This window comes from Podarcis erhardii (assembly GCF_964252035.2).
Source record: "Podarcis erhardii genome assembly, chromosome: 2".
Lineage (NCBI taxonomy): Eukaryota > Metazoa > Chordata > Lepidosauria > Squamata > Lacertidae > Podarcis > Podarcis erhardii.
The window spans coordinates 61,592,048-61,612,832 of record NC_138498.1 but is presented as its reverse complement, the minus strand read 5'-3'; the positions used below and the strand labels follow the sequence as shown (position 1 = coordinate 61,612,832).

Genomic DNA, 20,785 nt, shown 5'->3' with positions numbered 1-20,785 from the left:
TAGCCAAGTTAGCTGTTATTTGACATAGGTCATCTATCAAATATCTAACATGGCAAATGGCTAACTTTGTGGGGGGAAATAGCCTCTTGAGGCACCAAAATAATCAGCTGAATCCAGGAAGAGATCTGGAATACACATTTAATCAAGAAGCCAATTTGGCTGAAGCCAGTGTCTCCTCTTGCCCTCCCAGGCATGCATGTCTTCAGGTTGTTTATAGGAGCAAACAGCAGGGAGCCCACAGATACATTCACAACTGCCTAAAAGGTTTCACTTATACTCTCCAGTTCAAAGGGTTAATCTTGTTCCTTAGAATAAAGAATTTTGCAACAAGCCCTGATATTTACCACATCAAACACAATTGGAGCCGGCATTGTTTGAAGAACATTAGACAATAGACAAATTAAAGTGACAAGGGAAATTTACTTTTACTGGGCCAATGTTTGCAATCTAGTATTCTGCCCAATTTATATCCTAAAGAAAAAGGGACTGTTGAGAGTCACTGTCTGGCTTAATTTTGTGGGCTGCTATCCAAGCCATAGCAACCCTCTTCACCCCCGCTTCTTCTTTTTAAGGTAGCATTATTGTGTGTGCATAGGTATATAGCTATCTCCACATGGTACACACAGAGACTTTAAAAGTAAGCTTTAAGCAGCTTTTTAAAAAAAAATCAAAAAGAAAACATTTGGTTTATTTAAAAAAGGGTTTATTGCAAAATAACATGCAAAATAAGCCTCAGCTTCACTTGTCTTATAACAATCACTTCAAAACAGGACATGTTGATCAGCTACCAAAGAGCACCAAATTGATAGCTGCTGAATTTATTGTGATTTTAGGTGGCAAAGGACACCAAAGCACACCATTTCGTCTAGAAATAGAGATTTAAAAGTTCCTTGGCTATCCACTGCAATGACTTTGTGAAAAGTATACTTAAAATGCATAGAAGGTAAAGCATAATATTGTCCACAAAGCCACCCTTGTGGTGGTTGGGGAAAGTAGGTGTATTCTAACTGGGGGGGGGGGGGGTAATATGGCTTATTTTCAAGTGAGGTGGTAAAACTGGATCTTTGCCATACTACTTCAGACCCTGGGTAAGAGCTCCTCTGACCGAACACTTCTCCATACAGAAACACAGCTTGCATACAGAAAACTAGTATTTTGAACGAAGTCTGCATGTGAACCTTTTTCTATGAGATAGTTTTCTGTATGAAATTAATGTTTTTGGTATGAAGAGATATTCTGCAATGTGAGCCTCAGCACCACATGCAGTGTGAAGTGTTTAGCCCAGACATGTATTCCCCCCACCTCCAGCTCAGGGAGAACTAGGGACTCCAAATTCCTCACATCAAAAAGTGCATATGTTTCACATTCTAAATATATATATATATTTACATTCAATGCACATGCAGCATTACAAAGAAGCTGCTTCTTTACACTTTCCTGTGAATTCCATTAGATACATTCAAGAATAAACATAGTGTATGTTGTAAGGATTCAGACAACCCATATTTCTCCATCAAGTGTTATTTTGGTGGAATTTGCATACAACTGGGTTGCCTGAAGGGGTGAGATACATACATCGTATACATGCAATAACTTGCACACGCAAAAACCTACCTTGTTGAAAACACAATGGCCATTAAGTCCCTATTGCTTTAGATCCCACATAACTTAATTCCGTCATGATCTCGTCACATGGTGGGTGTGAAAATCACTGTGCAACAGTTCACACGTTCAGATTTCCATACACACAAGCAGCTGTGCTACTGCAACCACATGAGAAAATATTAATGGGAACCAAGCTGCACACAAGAGAACCATCAGGCATTTCAATAATAATGGCAAATGATTTTCCCTGACTTTGTAAACCGGACCTGGGAAAATTTGTTCTACAAATTTAGCTTTGACAATATTGAAATCTGAACTTCATACCTTTGCATTTGGTACTTCTAAAAAGGAAGGCTTTTCAACCAGAAACAGACAATAAAGTGACTACAAGTGCACTTACAGCTAACTATGAAGCTTTAGAAGTAAACTGGAAAACCTTAGAAGTATGCAATCTAAGCTTAAGGAGCATACAGGTAACTTGCATCTTACGCTTATTTAACTTACGCGATCGCAGCTTTGTTTGGGGAGGGAGGGGGATAAATAAATAAATAAATAAATGGAGAGCAGCAGAAACCCACTCTCCATTTGTATATTCCCCTCACCCCACCTACGCAAAGCTGTGATCCCCAGCTTTCGGAAGGCAGCGTGAGGGCTCTCGGGCTTTAGCTCCCACTGGGCTTTGGGAAGTGGGGGAAGGGCTCTAGGTCCCTGCCAGAGCCCTTGCGCCACTTTCCTCCTTGGGGGGCCTGCTTCTGGGGGTTCCTAGTTTTATTATTTTTTGCGTATGTGCGTGGATTCCTGGAAGGTATGGGATATGTGGCTATCTTATTCCAACAGCCTGTCCCCCTTACAGACCAGAGAAAAGTTAAAACACTCAAAAATCCCAGTTTCCAGCCTGGACCACAGATCCTTATAATATTGGGATGCCTTATAGGGCAGAATATTGCTCTAAATTGTGTGAGAGTAGGAAAATAGGTACCTGAAGCAGAAGTGGCGTGGAGTATATTATTGTGGGGGATGGGGAGCGGCACAAATACGTTAAATGAGTACCAGTTTTGTTCCAAATATTGGTCAAATTGAAGATGTGTCCAGAATAAAGGGGGGGGGGAGAGACTTGGGTAAGCATGGTCCAAATATATAAAGCTTTTCTGGATACTCCAAGTAAAAAAATACTGTATGCCTGAAATGTGATCATTTAACAGTTCGCTGGAAGGCTGTCATAGGTAGTAGTTAGACAGCTGCTGGTTTGCGTCCTTTGTTTCGCCTCCGAGTGTTATTGGAGGAAGAGCTGTCTTGTCTGGAGCAGTAATGTTTGGTGACTACTTCTTTGCACTGTTCACATTTCACGGTGCAACACCAGATGAACTTGCAGTTGCAGTTGGTGACTGTTTCTGTCTGCCTAGCCTCCGTTTTCAACCCACACTCTGAACAGAGCCTTTTACAGCTCCGCTTCTCCCACTGGGACAGGTTTGTACCGCCTTGCAGGCATTCTCGTCCTTCGGTGCCGCGGAGGCCCAAGGTCATGTTTTTGACGCAGTAGTCAGAAGAGTCCTCCAAGTAGACAAGTTCACCGGATAGCAGGGTGCTGAAGGTCTCGAGTGTGATTCCACGACTGTCTGCACTGTTTGCCGCTCTCATTCTCTTCTTGTCTGTCTCCAGCTTCTGAGCCTGGCGGTATTTGATCTTCAGGTAATTTCCTGTCTCTCGAAAATCTGAAAGCTGGAGCCAACAGGTTTGGATGCTGCAGCTCCCTGAGACCCCGTGACATTTGCAAACCTTCTTCATGGTTGCTTTTACAGCCTTGGGTGAGAGACAGGAGAACAATTAAGAACACCAAGTCTGGAATGAGCCTGAGAAATGTGCCCTCTGTGCCCACCCCCCAGTTCCACACTGATGTAAATTGCAAGGGGCAGAGAGAGGATGTGGGCCATAACATTCAGTGAGACACAGAGAAGAGAAGCACCAGGCAAGGCAGCTGTAATAGTGGCCATCTTCATTTGCCCTTAGTAGGAGAAGCCAACAGGTGCCCTTCGGATGTTGCTGGACTCTAGCTCCCATCAATCCTGGCTGTGGCTGATGGGGAGTCAAAAAGCATCTGGAGGACACCTTATTGCAAGCAAAAGAGGACCCAGTGCAGGTTTTTCCACCGGGGGTACTCAAGGGTAAAGGTAAAGGTAAAGGGACCCCTGACCATTAGGTCCAGTCGTGACTGACTCTGGGGTTGTGGCGCTCATCTCGCTTTATTGGCCGAGGGAGCCGGCGTACAGCTTCCGGGTAATGTGGCCAGCATGACTAAGCTGCTTCTGGCGAACCAGAGCAGCGCACGGAAATGCCGTTTACCTTCCTGCCGGAGCAGTACCTATTTATCTACTTGCACTCTGATGTGCTTTTGAACTGCTAGGTTGGCAGGAGCAGGGACCAAGCAACGGGAGCTCACCCCGTGGCGGGGATTCGAACCACCAGCCTTCTGATCGGCAAGCCCTAGGCTCTGTGGTTTAACCCACAGCGCCACACGCAGTATCAAAACCTCTTTTTGTTATTAAAAAGTGTAGCACTTACTTTAAGAACTTCATAATGAGTACCAGTACCTATTTTTCTAGAAAAAAAAGCACTGCTCACACTTTAAAAAGTTGTGTAGGAGAGGGAATTTAGGCAGGTATAAAGTGCATGATAAACAGCAACTGTCTTCCTTCCCATCAGGGCTTAATTTACCCAGAATGCCCCTAGACCCCAATATAGTAGTAATTCTGGGGAAATTAAGTTAATAGCACCTGCAGCCTGAGCAAAATGTGCTTCCATTTATAGCCCTGGGTTTAGCACCATGCCATTAAAAGCTTTTTAATATTTATTTCTTAATAAAGGAAGCTGGTGACCGGTGATAACCATGTTGGGCTCACCATGATGCATGCCAACACTGGTCCTTGGTGATCGATATTTGGAATAATGCTATCAGAAGCTTCCCTACATCTTAAAAGTTATCAACTCTCATTCAGTATTTATTTTCCAGAAGCTAAATTTCCTAATTATGTGGAGTTGTTTTAGATGGAAGCAGCGTGCCATCCAATCCAATGCATGTTTCTCAAAAATCATTCCTCTGTGTTCAGTGGGGCTTGCTCCCCAGTAGACATAGAATTGCAGCTTGAATTTTCAGTCCAGAAGATACTCAAGACTGGCATGTTTCTATCAGGAATGTCTAGGATGCTAGTCCTTTGCCTAAGAGGTTAATCTTCATTGCACCCAAAAATGTGCTTAACAGAACAACCTGTTTAAAGTCATGTTATATATAAACAGATTAAACCAGAAATTTACTTCTTTCAAATTTCAGTTGCATCACACTAATCAAACAGAACTGATCACCCTTGTGTAAAAACATTCCCTTGTTTTGAAACAGAGTGAGGAGGAGTCATGATGAGACTTGTTCAAGCCACTAGGTTGAACCACGACCAGAGAGCCTAGAACAGAAAACTGATCCACCTAACAGAGAACAGGCAACAATTTTGCTCAGCTGATTACGGGTCTGGTAGCCATATGAATAGAAGCAAAGTGTATATTTTTGTTTTTTGTGTCTGAGAACACAAACCTAGGTGGGGTTGCTTGTCTCCTGAAGGAGCAATTTCAGGGTGCTTCTGTATCCAGCTCTGTCGCTGGAGGCTCAGGTAGCCTCTGTGGCTACAAGTGCCTTTTACCAACTGCAGCTGGTTCGACAGCTATGGCCATTCTTGGACCAGGAAAGCCTTGCCACAATAGTTCATGCAGTTGGTTACTTCAATGCACTCTACTGCATTACTGCAATGCACTCTATGTGGGGCTCCCCTTGTGCTTAATCTGGAATCTGCTGTTAGTGCAGAATGAGAGTACCCCTAAACATTTTTTTAGGAAAAACCCCCCACTGCTCTTGGTATATAAAACTCTTAACAACTTGGAACCAATTTACCTATGAGATCACTTTACCATACCTATGCCATACCTCGACCGCTTCAGCCAAATCGGTACTACTACAGGCGCCACATAATACCCGTTCCACATTTGTAAGAACTTGACTGCTCGGTGTGGCAGTACCTACAGTGTGGAACTCCCTGCCTATGGAGACCTGTACTCTTTTCGGTGCTTGCTAAAAACATTCCTATTTAGACAAACCAATGGAGATGCTTAGAAAACGAGGTGATTTTAATCTGTTTTAGCATTTTAACTTTGGTATATTTTAAAGTAGGGTTGTACATTTTTCCTGATTTTACGCTCTCTAGTTTTTGTCAACTGCTCTAAGGCTGTGTGCCGGACTTCCGGGTTAGCGCGAACGGCTAATGGCGGATTCCCTCCGAGCTCCGGAGGGAATCGGCTCTGCTGAAGACGGGTCTTGCCGGCGACACGGGGACCCTCAGAAACCGCAGGCGCGGAAGCCTGCGGACTTGGTGACTCGGTGGGCACCTTAAGCGCCCTCCCCGACCCACGAAGAGCCTTTTTAAAGGCTACGGAGAGGGTACGGAGAGTGGCGTGGTGCTGAGAGTAGACCGCTACTTCAGTGGAGCGAAGCCGCAAGCCATGGCCGGAGAGCGCTGACTTTCTTCCCAAAATTTGGACTGGATAACAAAGGACCCGTGAGTAGTGGAATTTGGACTTTAAAAAATTTTTATCCTTTGAATTCGGCACGACCGGGGGATGTGTTAAAGGGAAGTCCGCACCCCCTCTACTTATAGACGATTTAAAGCAAGGAACGGAGAATTAAGGCGGAATGAATACTGTTTTGATGATTTAAAAGTTTTTCACAAATTTGATAGAAGAAGATTTTGTGCTGGAGAGAAAGGGAGGAACTTTGGAACTTTGTGTGTAATCCCCCCCAAAACCCGGGAGTGTCCTATTTGGGTGCCGGAGGAAGAAGTGAAAGGAGTTTGACAGCTGTCAAAGAAGCTGTCAAACGGGCGGACAAAGTAAAGAATTTTGTTATTTAACAACTCTCTGAATTAAAGGTGATACATTTGAACTGAGGCGGCCTTTGGAATTGACAGAGAAGAAAGAAGGAGTGCAGACACTACAAGTGGAAAATATCAACCAGGAATCTACATTGTTAGAGTATGAGCAAGAAGACCTTTGGATTACAAACCTGCGAAAGATGAGAAAGAAGAAGAAGGAAGTCCCTGGAGTACTTGGAATATTAAAACTAAAAAGAATAAAGCAACATGATTGGGACTTTCCTCTTGAGTATGGAAAAGTAGATGATCCTTCGCAGCAAACACTTTTTAACATTCTGGATGAAAGAAAATATGATGTGACTCTGACTGAACTCCTTCGGGGTCTTAGGACCAACAAAGAGGACTACCAATATAGTTGGCAGAGAGGGACTGACAGAGAATCAGACGCCTCGGACGTGAGGAATCCGGGCTAAGAACTATTTTTTGTTTGTTTTTTGGACATTTGTTTGGGAAGGGACAGAAACCGGGGCAGGGGGGGGAGAGAGAATAGAACTATAAATGTTATGATTTGTTTTATTTGGTCAATGTGACCTATAATTAATATAATAAAGGGAAAATTTGTGGAAGGGAAGTTAGATAGACCTTAAAAAAAAAAAGAAATTAATGATTATAAGAGAATTGGATAAGTTGAATATAGATAAACAAAAAGAATTAAATTTTTAAAAGCAATATGAATATGTTTAAGAGGTTAGGTAAGAACTTGCTGAATTAATTATTGGAACTGGGATGTAAGAGGAGGGGGTGGGGGGAAGTCAATGAAAGTGGGTAAAGAAAATTAGGGTATGTAATTGTATTTGTGTGTTTTTGTCTTTGTGTGTGTGTTTGTTGTTATAAAATGTAAAAACCCAATAAAAATTATTAAAAAAAAAAAAGGCTGTGTGTGTTTTTTACAATCAAGCGGTCTATAAATTTTATGAAATAAATAAATACATTTTTACTGCTATTTTCTTGTTTTGTTGCAACCGAATACAAATGAATACAATTGTAAGGGTTTTTTGTTTTGTTTTTAAAGTAACCCACTGAAGTGGGAGTTTCTCCATCCTGCTTAAAACAATTAGGTATGCCCCATCTCTATTTCAGAAAATAAGAAGCAGGTAAAATTAATCAGGAATTCACCCTGAGGGCCTGATAAGGTGACTCTGCCCGCATTCAATGTTGAGCAACCCTTATTTCCAGTCAGTCCATGAAATCAGTGAGTCAGTCAGCTTATTCAGAAAAGGACAGCCTGAAGGGGCGACTCTCAGGTCACTCTTCTCTTTGGCCATTTACACATTCTAAAAGAAGTATTTTTCAAATGAAGACTACATATTTTCTCACTTACCAGTCTCCCTGCCTCATTATTGTGCAAATTCATTGAAGCTCTGGTATCATGCGCTGTCTCCAAAGCATCCACAAATTTTTTGGCGATTCTTTCACCAAATTCTACATTGTCACTGCAGCCTCCCCAAACCCATCCTTTTCCACCTGGGGGGACAAAAATAACATAATTTGCAAACTGTTCTGGTATGAATCTTCCAACAGAAATGGGTTTGAGCACATGGAGCTTTCACAGAAGAAACAGGGAAAGGGGTAGTAGCCAGGTTTGGACCGGAATGAAAGTAGGGGCTAAGAAATATAATTTAATTATAATTTAGTTTGAATTGTATCTTTCATGCTAGTGGGAAGCCAGACTTAGCAACCAAAAACAGCTGGCACAAAGCGTGGAGATGGAGATTCTGCCACCTAGAAGTGTGAAAAGCAAAGCAATACGTAATGAACTCATACCAGAATTATGCCCATCAAGATGAGGTCTCACCTGCATGTCCCTTTCTTGAGTTATCGCAGCCACAGTTTTCAAATTCTCCCATGCTGCAGTTCCTGGTAAGAGTGTACATTACGCCAGCTGAGCTAATGGCATGAACAAAAGACGTCTCCCTGGTAGCTGAAAGAAGGACCAATCAGCATCAGGAGAAAAGAATAGAATAGAATAGAAAAGAAAAGAAAAGGTCAAAATTGTCCCCTACATTTCTTCTTCTACTCTTTCCTGGTCTCTAGATCCCTTTTATAAATCCACTATAACATGAGCATTGATATATAATACAGTACTTGGAACTAAGCATTAAGTCAGGTTTTATTTTTCTGCACTAAACATGGTCTGTGTATCACTAGCATCAGAGCATTATGGAATATATACAATCATTTAACACAGAAACAAAAAAGTCTATGATCACAACTTTTACATCCCAGCTATTGGGCTGGTAAACTATCTTGCTTTGGAGTCATATCATACAAAGTTGGCATGCCTGTTTGGTGAAAGTACAGAGAAGGTACTGTTCTAAAAGCTCTTGGGAAATAAAGCTGCTGCTGCTAATATTTATTTATTTTGCAGGTTTATATACCGCTTTATAGTTAAAAGCTACAGAAGCAGTGTGCAATACAATAAAATATCAAAGACACAGACTCAAACTAAAAACAATAAAACCATTCTTAAACAAAAATGTAGCCACCTAAATATGAAGATACAGTACTAGGCACTTCAGCTGGTAATTATTTTCAGAAAGCTGGAGCTGAAACACCATATACTCTATTTCTTATAAAAACTAAGGGTACCTCTGGAGCATTTGGTACTCGCAGCAGTTCACTTATTCTTGTATTACTGTTGAAGCTTCAATCCTATACCTTCTTATCTTGGAGTACATCTCATTGAATTCAATGGGATGTACTTCTGAGTAGACTGGCACAGAATTGCACCCATCCATTTAATGTATTATTGAATTTATATCCCACCCACCCCCCTAAAGAAGTCCAGGACGGCAAACACATGGGCCTTAAAACAGTATTATAAAATGAAATAACAATAAATAATAAAATATCAGAAATTCTCTAAAAACACAGCAGTTTTTCTTTTGTTTGTTTAGCTCTTCTTATTCTGGAGATGGATTCCTTCCATTTGCATTTTGTAAGATAGTTTGACATTTTTTTTCAAACAAGATAAATAGGAAGAGAGATTGTAGCTTTAAAATAAATAGATACGTTCTTGGGTAAATCCAATGTTATTTTTTGAGGGGGAGAGGTCTCTTGGGGAAAAAGTACCCCCTGATCTGGAAGCACTTTCCCTGTTCTTCAGCGGTGATGGAAATGAGAGCCAGGTTGGTGGACTGTGAGGCAAGAGCTGAAGAAACTTTGCTTCCAATTTCCACTCAGCCACGAATCTCACTAGGTGACCTTTGGCCAGTTGCTCACTTTCAGCTTTACCTACCTCACAAGGTTGTTGTTGTTGTTGTTGTTGTTGTTGTGAAAGGTAAAAGGAGTGCAAAAGAACTTTGTGCCCCAGCCTTAGCTCCTTAGAAGAAGGGTGGGACGAGACGCAATAAATGATAACCTATTCATTAAAAAAACAACAACTCTGAATGTGTTCCAAAAGCATTTTCGTTTGTTCATTTCTTCACACATTCCAGGATCAAAGCCTGACATTGCCAAGAAGCCCACATTTCCTCATTAGAAGTTGCCCACCACAGAACCCAGACAGACCTGTCTGTAGGAAAGGACATGCAGAAATCCACTTACCACTTCTCAGCTTATTGTGAGTGGAGAGTTGCAGGGTGCTCTCAGGACAATTCCAACGCTCCCAGGCAAACTGGTACTTACATTCTTCAATTCCACGTAGGGCACCAGCAGCCACACTGGACGAATATGTCAAATATGCCTTTAACAGATCAAAAAAGGGGTGACGTGAGGTGTTTATTTTTTCTCTCTCAACACCCCCCCCCCAAACATCCTTGAAACAGCCAGTTTCTATCCTGTTCCCCTCCATTCTGCACCAGGAATTGTAGTTTTGTATCAGCAGATGTGGGTACTTCATTCAAGCAGACTAGGTTGAAAGCTATTTAAACTCACAATACTGAAAAGGGGTGGGTGGAAATTACCTGGGTTCCTGACATCAAAAAGTTGTTCACGGACCTGAAGGAGGGAAAGAGAGAAAAACAACAATAAAACACCTCATTGAACAGAATTTTAAGGCCATCCTTTTTGAAGTGGGTGGCAACCACCGAGTAGCAGTGAGGCTTGAACTCCTACCATGCTGATATCCTGAAGATCTCTCCGTAAATTCCAATAACAGTAAGGATGGCAAAGGTGCCCCTCTTCATGGTGACTCTGTATTCCACTAGCAGATCCAAAAGCTTTCCCCCGCAGACAACATAGGCTTTTTCTAGATAGGAGCGGGGAGGAGGACACACAGCTAAGATCCTTTTTTTCTATGCCAAATGAGAGATAATCCAGAATAAAGAAAGTTACAGCAACCAAAATCCTAAGTTATTTATAAGCTGAGCTCCTGAAGGGCGTCTATTTGCTGCCCAATGATAAAAGAGCTTCTGATCCAATGGTTGAAAAGATAGCAAAGGAACCGCCTGATGGTGCACTTCAAAAGGCCAGGAGGCAGTTGCCATCTGAATCTCTGTAGTGATTCTGAAGAAGGGCAAACTTGCCTAACAATAGAGAACTTTTAATTCAATTAAGGGGGCTTTTGACTTTAGCTGAAGTGCACTTGCTTTCTCTTTTAAAACAAACAAACACCTCCCCTTCCTTAGCCAAGGTCTCTCACCACCATCTCTTCTGCCATTCCCCCAAAATCAGGATCTATTATTTTATTTTTATTTTTTCTCTCTCTGGGGGGAAAATTGCTACAATGCTTGATGATTCCAATGAAGTCCCAATAGCCATTGCAGGAGCCATCCCACAGTTAATGTGCTGTGGATTTGGCCATAGACTTGAGGTTTCAGCTAGGATTTTTAAAAAAAACAACCCAAAAACAAGCAGCAGCAGATTCTAAGGCTTAGAACATTCAAAAGTATCAGTACCAGCTTTGGCCAGGCACTTTGGCAATCCTGCTTTTACCCAATTAGTTTCTCCTCAGCATGCAGTAGCTTAAGGCAACAGGTTCCTTCCAGAAAATAAAGCTGGTGATTGTACTTTTTTGCACAAAAGTCCATCCATTCTTTATAACTTGACTTTGGACAAGCAGAATAGAGACCCTGGCAATTTCAGGGAATCTTCCCTTGCATACAAACATCTAAAGCAGAAGTGACTAGGAATTGTCAATGGACTTTTCTCTAGCATATGCAAAAGGAAAGTATTTATTAAGCTCATCATGCAATAGATTAGCTTTCCAGCTGCCACAGACCACTGCCTTCTGGGCCTATGGAAAGCTGTGAGTGGGAGCATCATTTGGCATTGGGGGGGGGGAATTCATTTTAGAGTGGAAGCCTATGCATGTTTGCTCAGAAGCAAGTGTTCCTTTGTTCAGTGGATCTAACTCCTGAAAGACTATTTAGTGAAAAGCTTAGCGGCAATCTGCTTTTCTGAGTATTTTGCAGGATAAATCCCGTTTTTGGCTCCCTATGCCAGTATAACTATGATAAAGTTCACCTCTGTTCTTAAGTTTCCATCAGACATGATTTGAATGAGACGCAATGCCCATCCTATAGTTAGGGCAATATTCATTTGATTTCGAAAAACAATTAATATTTCACTCACCTGTTTATTTTCTTAATCACTCTGTGAGGCAGATGACTTTAATTCCCACTTTATGTATGAAAAAATGATACCGGTAATTATTTTTCCAAGATCACTAACTGAGCTAATGACAACTGGGATATGAACCCAGGACTAGTACCACTTGGCTGAACTCCTAAAACAATTTACTCTGGAATAACATAACCAAACTCCATTAAATAACTCCAGAAAAAGTGATTTAAGTATCTGCAATTAAACTTGTTCTCAAGGAATCTCTCTGCAAAAAAAAAAAAAAAAAGTACAACTTTTGTGAAACAGAAGACACCACTTCTCATAATATGAAACCAGCCATGAAGTTCACTGGGTGACCTTGGGCCAGTCAGTATCTCTCAGTTTAACCTACCTCACAGGATTGTTGTGAGGTAAAATGGGAAGGAGGGGAACTATGTATACCACCTTGACCTTCTTGGAGGAAAGGTGGGATATAAATATGAAAACATACATATACACATACACAGAGTGTAAAATTCCTTGCCTATGAAACAAGGCATCACTGAAACATTTCACCAGATGTTTTGGTAGCCAGTTCCATATTGCAGCATAAGCCACATGGCCAGGGCAGGCCCAGGGCTCCTTCCCTCTGAAAGACAATTTCCCTTTGACTCCAAGTTTATTAGCAAGCAATAGAAGGAACTTATCATCACCCAAGATCATGTGAAAGGGAAACCTGGAGCCAGTCTGGCAAAGCTGCAAACAAACATTTGCAACCAGAGGATTAAAACAGTGGGCTAGTGAGAATGTAATGAATGCAAAATACCTCTTAATGAGCCCAGAGCTTTCACAGAGTGAATGTATTCCTGCAGGGAAGACAAAACTCTGGCTGGAGTCACTCTCTTAATCATTAACATCCTGGGAAGATAGCTCTCCTTCCAGAGAGCCCGGGAAAGGGCCTGTTTATAATAAAGAGCTTGATGGGAACATGGCTGGCGAACCTGAAGAGGGTTTTCGCATAAAAGTCATTATTTAGCACCTTCCAAAAAAAATAAAATCGTTTTAAAAGTCTGAAATCCTTATCTATCTAATCTTTATGCTCTGTTTGTGTTCGTCCATTGCATTTTGCCAAAAACAATTACCTAATCACTAAGTACTTGAATAGTAAATTGTGTCAGAAATTCATAGCTGCAGGCACATTCTGATAATATATCTTTATGAAGACTTAAGACTTCTAAATTAGGTGTCTAGGAGGTTTCTGTAGATAAATCCAGACCCATTGGATCATCTATCTTAGTACTCAGTCTCAGTCTACATCAAGAGTTGAGAACTTATGACCCTCAATATGTTGCTGGACTCCATTTCCCATCAGGCACATCCACCGAGGCCATTGTGGTACCCAGCATCAGAAGGGCCACATGTTCAACTGAATATTCCTGCATTGCAGGGGGTTGGACTAGATGATCCTCAGGGTCCCTTCCAACTCTACAATTCTATGATTCCCCAGTGCTGTGTAAGAATCTGAACCCAGGAATTCAAGGAAGCTCAGCATGTTCAGGTCTCATCAGTACCTGGATGGTTGACCACCAGGAAACACCATGTATGCTGCCTAGATTTCCATTGCAGAAGAAAGGCGATATATAAACAGTAATAAACTGAGAAGACTAGCAATAATGCCGACATTCTTCATAGCCTGAAGCAAGTTAAGTTTTGCAGAGTGTCAGATTTCATTGGAAACCCATCAGTCCTGGTTGCATTTCACAGAATCATAGAGTTGGAAGAGACCACAAGGGCTATCGAGTCCAACCCCCTGCCAAGCAGGAAACACCATCAGAGCACTCCTGACATATGGTTGTCAAGCCTCTGCTTAAAGACCTCCAAAGAAGGAGACTCCACCACACTCCTTGGCAGCAAATTCCACTGTCGAACAGCTCTTACTGTCAGGAAGTTAAAACAAAACAAATTCCTTCCAGTAGCACCTTAAAGACCAACTAAGTCAGTTCTTGGTATGAGCTTTCGTGTGCATGCACACTTCTTCAGATACAGGAAGTCAGGAAGTTCTTCCTAATGTTTAGGTGGAATCTTCTTTCCTGCAGTTTGGATCCATTGCTCCGTGTCCGCTTCATTTCATAGACTGTTCAACATCAGTCAGACACTTTCAGTGGAATGTAGGTGACTCCTCTGATAAAAATGTTAACTGTTTTTGGTAAATTAATCTAGTTGCAATCTGGGCTTTTCACAGCCCTGCGGTGATGAAGTGATTAGCAGCAATGGGAAGCCCTTGGAGGGAAAGGATAGTTTGTTTTTGGTAGTGAAGAGGGAGCCCACCTCTCATTCTCACAATGTTGTTGGGCAATGCAATGAGTTGCTTTTCCTACCATGGAGGGAAATAGTGGAGGCTTCAACTGTTGAATTTCTTCCTGTGGTGCAGCACTGAAAAAGCAGAAGTTCTCTGCCAGGAAAAGGTGGCAAGAGGATTATGAAATTGTCTTCTTAACAGGGCAAACCTAACCCTATATCTACTGGAGATGTACTGAAAAGCAGCCTACTGACTAGGACAGGGGTAGAGAACCTGAGGCCCTCCTGATGTAGCTGAACTACAGCTCCCATAATCCTATAATCCCTGACCATTGGCCATGCTGGATAGGGTTGATTGAAAGTGGAGTCCAACAACATCTGGAGGACCACAGGTTCCTCATCCTTTGACTAGGATGATAATGGTATTGTTCTAAGTCAAATGAAACCTCCACATTTGGCGGGCCACATGTTCCTCACTCCCGCTTTAGAGTCCCCAACAATACAGTAAAAGTCAATAAAAAGTGGTGAAAGTATAATAGCAGTGAGGAGTTGGGACATAATAAGTTTTACAGGGTAGTCCCCTGTACTGTATTGCCTAAATGCAAAAATATAACAGAGATCTTTCTCCTTACCTGCACCTTGGATTTGATGTTATAAGGAATTGTTATATGCAGTATACTGTTTAGTTGTGTTCATGTTGTACTGTATATGCTATTTTGGAATATTAATTGTTTCCTATAATCAAACGATTTTATTTTTTTAAAAATAATATTTATTAGCAATTTTTGTTTTAATTACAATACCAAAAAAATCAATACAACACATCTCTTAACATGATTTTCTTAACTTCTTGGACTCCCTCTCATCTCCCACTCCTGCATTCCTGACTATAATTTTTCCCCAGCAAATTTATCTCCTTGTTTCTATTCTTATTGTCTAGTTTTCCAATGTTATATCTCTAATTTAAATATCCTTTATTTAAATCTTAAAAGTTTAAATATAACCGAAAATTTCCAAAACTTTATCTTTTCTTAAATTTAACTTATCTTCATATTTCTCCTCATCTAGCTTAATGGTGCCAAGTTGTTTTTACTCTAGCATCCTTCTTAACATTCATAAAGTTTACAATATTTTTGTAAATAGGTCTTGAATTTCTTCCAATCTTCTTCCACCGTCTCTTCTCCCATGTCTCGGATTCTACCAGTCATCTCAGCCAGTTCCATGTAGTCTATCAGTTGCATCTGCCATTCTTCCAGTGTGGGTAAATCTTGAGTTTTCCAATGCTTGGCGACGAGTATCCTTGCTGCTGTTGTTGCATACATTAAAAATGTTCGGTCCTTCTTTAGCACCTTCTGGCCGACAATACCCAGAAGGAAGGCCTCTGGTTTCTTAGGGAAGGTATACTTAAGTACCTTTTTCAGCTCATTATATATCATTTCCCAGAAGGCCTTCACTCTAGGGCAGGTCCACCTGAGGTGAAAGAATGTTCCTTCATTTTCCTTACATTTCCAACATTTGTTATCAGACAAGTGGTAAATTTTTGCAAGTTTGACTGGGGTCAAGTACCATCTATATATCATTTTCATAACATTCTCTTTCAAAGTATTACATGCAGTAAAATTCAACCCACTAGTCCACAACCTCTCCCAGTCCTCAAACATGATATTATATCCAATATCCTGTGCCCACTTTATCATAGCCGATTTAACCGTTTCATCTTGAGTGTTCCATTTTAACAGCAAGTTATACATTCTTGAAAGTACCTTAGTCTTAGGCTCTAACAATTCCGTTTCTAGCTTCGATTTTTCCACCTGGAATCCTAACTTTTTGTCAAGTTTAAAAACTTCTTTAATCTGAGCGTAGTGTAACCAATCTCGCACTTTGTCTTTCATTTTCTCCTGACTCTGCAATTTCCAGTTATAATCAAACGATTTTAAAAACTATATAAAAAAAGAAAAAATGATGAAACTACATGCAGCCATGAGAAACCTCATTCTATCCAAGTTTACTCATAAAATCAAAATAATTCCAATAGGAGCTACTCTCAGATAAGTGTGTCCAAGGTGGCAGTCTCACTGTGTCAGGGATATACGGTTGGGATAGTTGGCAGAAACTGAATAGAATGATAGTTACAACTATTCCGCTATGGTGCAAATGTGTGAAAAGTGGAGAGGAACATTTGAAAATTATAGAGAGAGAGAGGGAACACCTCCAAAAAATCCAACTTCTGCTCCCTTGCCCAGGCATCAGATCGTACATTGCAAAGCTCTGCAATAACAACACCTGGGTAATTAGAAAGACTCTCCCCTTCCGTGAAGACATATAACAAGGCCTTTTTTATTGTGTTCATCTGCATTGCTCTCCATGGGAGGCCAGAATACATCCCCTATGTGTGATGCCATATACTTTATTTGTACTGTATACAGAAACTCACAACCGGGTGGGGGAGGTTTCTTGGATGACTCATTTCCCTGCACTGTTTTGTTTTCAACTTAACCACTTGTAGTCACATATAATTGGAGATGGCTATCTGAAGACATTCAAGAGCAATGTGCTATCTTCCCATTTAAAGGCACTAAATATGTGTTCCTATATCCACTTACCTGAGAGGAGTCCCTGCTGAACTCAGTGGGGCTTCCTTCTTGGTAGATATTATAGAATTGCACTGTAATCAACCATACATTCAGTACTATCATTTTAACATTATCCATTGTTTGTTTTTTTTGTGTATATATATATATAGTTTGTTCACAAAATATAGTGGTGAGGTGTAATTAATTTTATTAATGATGTGCAATATATGGACCCTGAAGACCACCAGCTTGAAACACGTGGGAAACCTAATTTTACATAAATAGTGAGCATTATACCTGCTCTCCTCCCCGCCCCCCTTCCTGTAGACTTTTGCCACAGTGAACATTTCCTTCTCAATTAGTATGATGCTTCTTTGGACTGAGAGACTCCCGCTGGATGTTTATAGATGAAATTGCTTTGTTGAATAGGGCATTTAAACACAATTTGTTAGTAGACAATCTCATGAATGGAATCCCTCCACACCCAAGCCTCAGAGGATGCAAGACAGGGGCAAGGTGGTCCTCCAGATATTCTTAGATTCTATCACACTTGCCAGCATGACCAATTACTGGGGATGATAGGAACTGTAGTTCAATATTGAAGGAGGGCCACAGGCCCTCCACCCTGATCTAGAAGTAAGGTGTGCAAATATGTGGCATGAAATATTTCACCCACCTCCTATCAGAATATATATCTAGTTCAAAACATTATGTCAAAACAGAGTTCAAAACAATCATTGGAACTTTCAAATATCTTTCCAAAGGCTGGACTTCTGATCTGAGAAATTTGCATCCACTCCCAATGTATTTTCCTGTGATTAATTTATTGGCACCAGGACATCCAGATTCCAGGTGTTTACAGATGCTGTGGATTTAGAATGACTGCTGACTCCTATGTTACTGCTCTCTTGCAGTCCAAATAGCAGACCTGGTACTAGTAGGGTTGTTGCAGATGGCACATACAGCAACTGCAGCTCAAGGCTATAATACCGGTTGAGGTACTTGAGATATCTTTATCTCTCCTATCCCAGTTTATAATACTACAGTGTTAAATCAATTGGAAGGGAAGTTACTTCTTAGATGCAGAGTTTGGGAGAGCTGGTAAGGCTAATAGGGCAGGTGGAAGTCTTACTGTCTCCTTTCTAACAAGTATCCTTCAAATCTCCCATACATCATATGCAAAAAATTGAAACTGAATGTGTCTTTCTCCACAATTATACCTGCTGTACAATGAAATGCCTTTAGTTCTGTGACCATGAGTAACACACGACTTATCTTTGTTTGTCCCAGCAGTCTTAGGTCCCCAAAGAAGCTTTCTATAGAAATGTTATCAGCAGGAATTTGCAGCTTTGGGCTGAACCTTTGGGGATGGACTGAAGCTTTATGATAAGACGTATCTAGTGTGCAAATTGAATTATGTTAAACATTCATCATAGTAGGGCGTCTGATAGGTGGCAGTCTATAGCCTAGGGTCAGATAGCCATCAACCTAGGTAATGTTAGCAGGACACTACTAACATTAAACCCAAGAATGTTATTGTTTTAGACAATGTGAAGGACACCCCCTTTATTACAAAAAAAATCAAAAAAAATCTGACCAACTGACTGACAGATACTGTATCCCCTTTATGCTTTTCCAAAATGGACATCCTCTCTTTTCTCGAGAAGGTTGCAATAAGCAGATAAGTGGCCTAACTGATAAAATCTGGGCACATTCCTCTGCAATGCTGCTACCCCAGTGACTTCTGTGTGAAATTCCTTGTAAAAATCATATGCACCATATTTACCAAATTCCTTCAGCTGCAGTGATGGCTAACCAGAAGCCCAGCTGCTAATCAGCCCCATCACTCACTTCTTTTTTTAAAGATCCCCCTAAACCCCACCAATTTTGTTAGTGACAGACACAAAAAAGTAGGCACAGTCCAACACCCCGATGATGTAAATTGCCCCCCTCCTCCCTCATCAATCAATCTGATGAGTGAGGAGAAGGCGATTTGTATTACAATTACCATAGTAGAGATGGACTCAGCCTAGAGATTTAAACCTCTCCGTGGAGTTCAGCCCTATGAAGGCAAGGGAACAAATTGCCCCTCCCATGTCATCAGATGGATTATTTGATAAGTAGGGAAGGGGCAATACTGATCTGCACAGGTCATCTGAGGAAGAGTGGTTGTGTGCCTAAGACTGAAATTTATATTCTCCTAACTTGAGAACAGCCTTAATTTATACATGATTTTCAGGAAAGGTGCAGAAGGATGTTGATAACCATCCTAGTGGTGTAGTAATAAAACTACTAGAGCATTTGCAAAAATCTTAAGCAGGTATGGTTTCAAATTGGATGGGGAACCATATGTTGAGCTTCCTGCATTGGAGCGGGTTGGACCATGGGCATAGGCAGGATTTTTGTTAGGGGGGCAGGACTTTTGGGGGGCAGAACTGATGTGATTGGTCAGTTAGTTAAGTATTTCTATTGTTTTACTTGATCCGGGGAGGGGCAGCTGCCCCCTGCCCCCCTGCCCCCCTGACTACACCCACGGGTTGGACCAGATGACCCTCAGGATCCTTCCAACGCTACAATTCTATGATTCTAATATTATCTCCTTGAAATTAATCAATAAGGTTTATAGTTTAATTTTTTAAAAAAAGCTTGACCTTTTAAAAAGTATTCCCCTCCCCAAAGGAGAAATTCAAAAGTGAAGTGTAACATTACTCTTACTTCCTGCCATCAACTTACCTTCATCTTTTATAATATGCAGAAAGCCCTGGTTAGAGAACCAAATGAAAAAAGCCGTCCCAGTTATTTTGTATGCCTTCGTGACATGACTCTGTTTGACCATCACTACATCTTGGAAGTGGAAGTAACCTATGAATCAGTATAATAACAGGTAGAATCCATTACGTACTCCCATTTCTTGTAGCAGAGCAGAGGTGGAACACATTTTCCTTGCCTCCACATGATTGCATCCTGAATTTGCATCCCACCCCCGCTGCCCCTGCCTAGATGTGTGGAGGTCCTTCCATAGTCTAATCAAGAGCTACCTGTTCTCCCAAGCTTTTGGAAGAATTCTCTAGCCTCTCTTTTGATTAACCCTGTTTTGCACTGCTTATACTGCATGATCTGATTTTAAACTGTTCTTGGTTTCAATTCATATTTTTCTTATTACTGGAAACTGCTTTTGGGGACTCCTAGTGAAAAGCAGTCTAAAAGTCTTATACTTAAACTAAAATAAACAAATGTTTGAACCCACCCTCTTGGCACTGGAGTAAAACTAAACACGAAGCAGCATGATCCTGTGATTGTCTGTTCCGAAGCAAGTCCCCTTGTGTTTCATAACTCCTGTGTAAAAGTGCACGTGACTGCAGCAGTATAAGAGCACACATATTCTAGAGTGGTTTTCCACTTTCACAGAGCACCACACTTAATTTTTGTGCATAGAAGCCTTGTTTGTGACAGTTTATGGGGTGGGAGGAGGGATGCTACTGTTGCTATGAGCTTGTGTGAGTATCAGAAGTTGGGTGGGCTTTTCAGCATGGCAGTAGCTTTATATTTAATAATGCTTGCTTTAAAAAGTGAACGTAATGACAATGGCACGCTCAATACTTCGCCAAAAATGTACATTGGTACTTCGGGTTACATATGCTTCAGGTTACAGACTCCGCGAACCCAGAAATAGTGCTTCAGGTTAAGAACTTTGCTTCAGGATGAGAACAGAAATCGTGTTTCGTCGGTGCGGCGGCAGCAGGAGGCCCCATTAGCTAAAGTGGTGCTTCAGGTTAAGAACAGTTTCAGGTTAAGTACGGACCTGCGGAACGAATTAAGTACTTAACCCGAGGTACCACTGTACTGCCTAAATCCAGT

At 41.2% G+C, this 20,785-nt stretch overlaps 1 protein-coding gene across 2 annotated transcripts; it reads right to left on the bottom strand.

Annotated features, from left to right (window-relative positions):
• Positions 1–707: 707 nt before the first annotated feature.
• On the bottom strand, positions 708–19,698 carry WNT8A (Wnt family member 8A). Of its 2 annotated transcripts, none has more exons than XM_081850422.1 (6): positions 19,661–19,698; positions 10,478–10,511; positions 10,119–10,257; positions 8,368–8,493; positions 7,894–8,036; positions 708–3,405 (listed from the first exon to the last, which is right to left on the bottom strand). In XM_081850422.1, exons 2-6 carry the CDS (start codon positions 10,490–10,492, stop codon positions 2,836–2,838), a joined length of 993 nt encoding a protein of 330 aa, XP_081706548.1. In that variant the 5' UTR covers positions 10,493–10,511; positions 19,661–19,698; the 3' UTR covers positions 708–2,835. The 2 variants fall into 2 exon arrangements, with proteins under 2 accessions (XP_081706548.1, XP_081706547.1); XM_081850421.1 differs by lacking the exon at positions 19,661–19,698 and adding an exon at positions 10,629–11,263.
• Between the last annotated feature and the right edge of the window lie 1,087 nt (positions 19,699–20,785).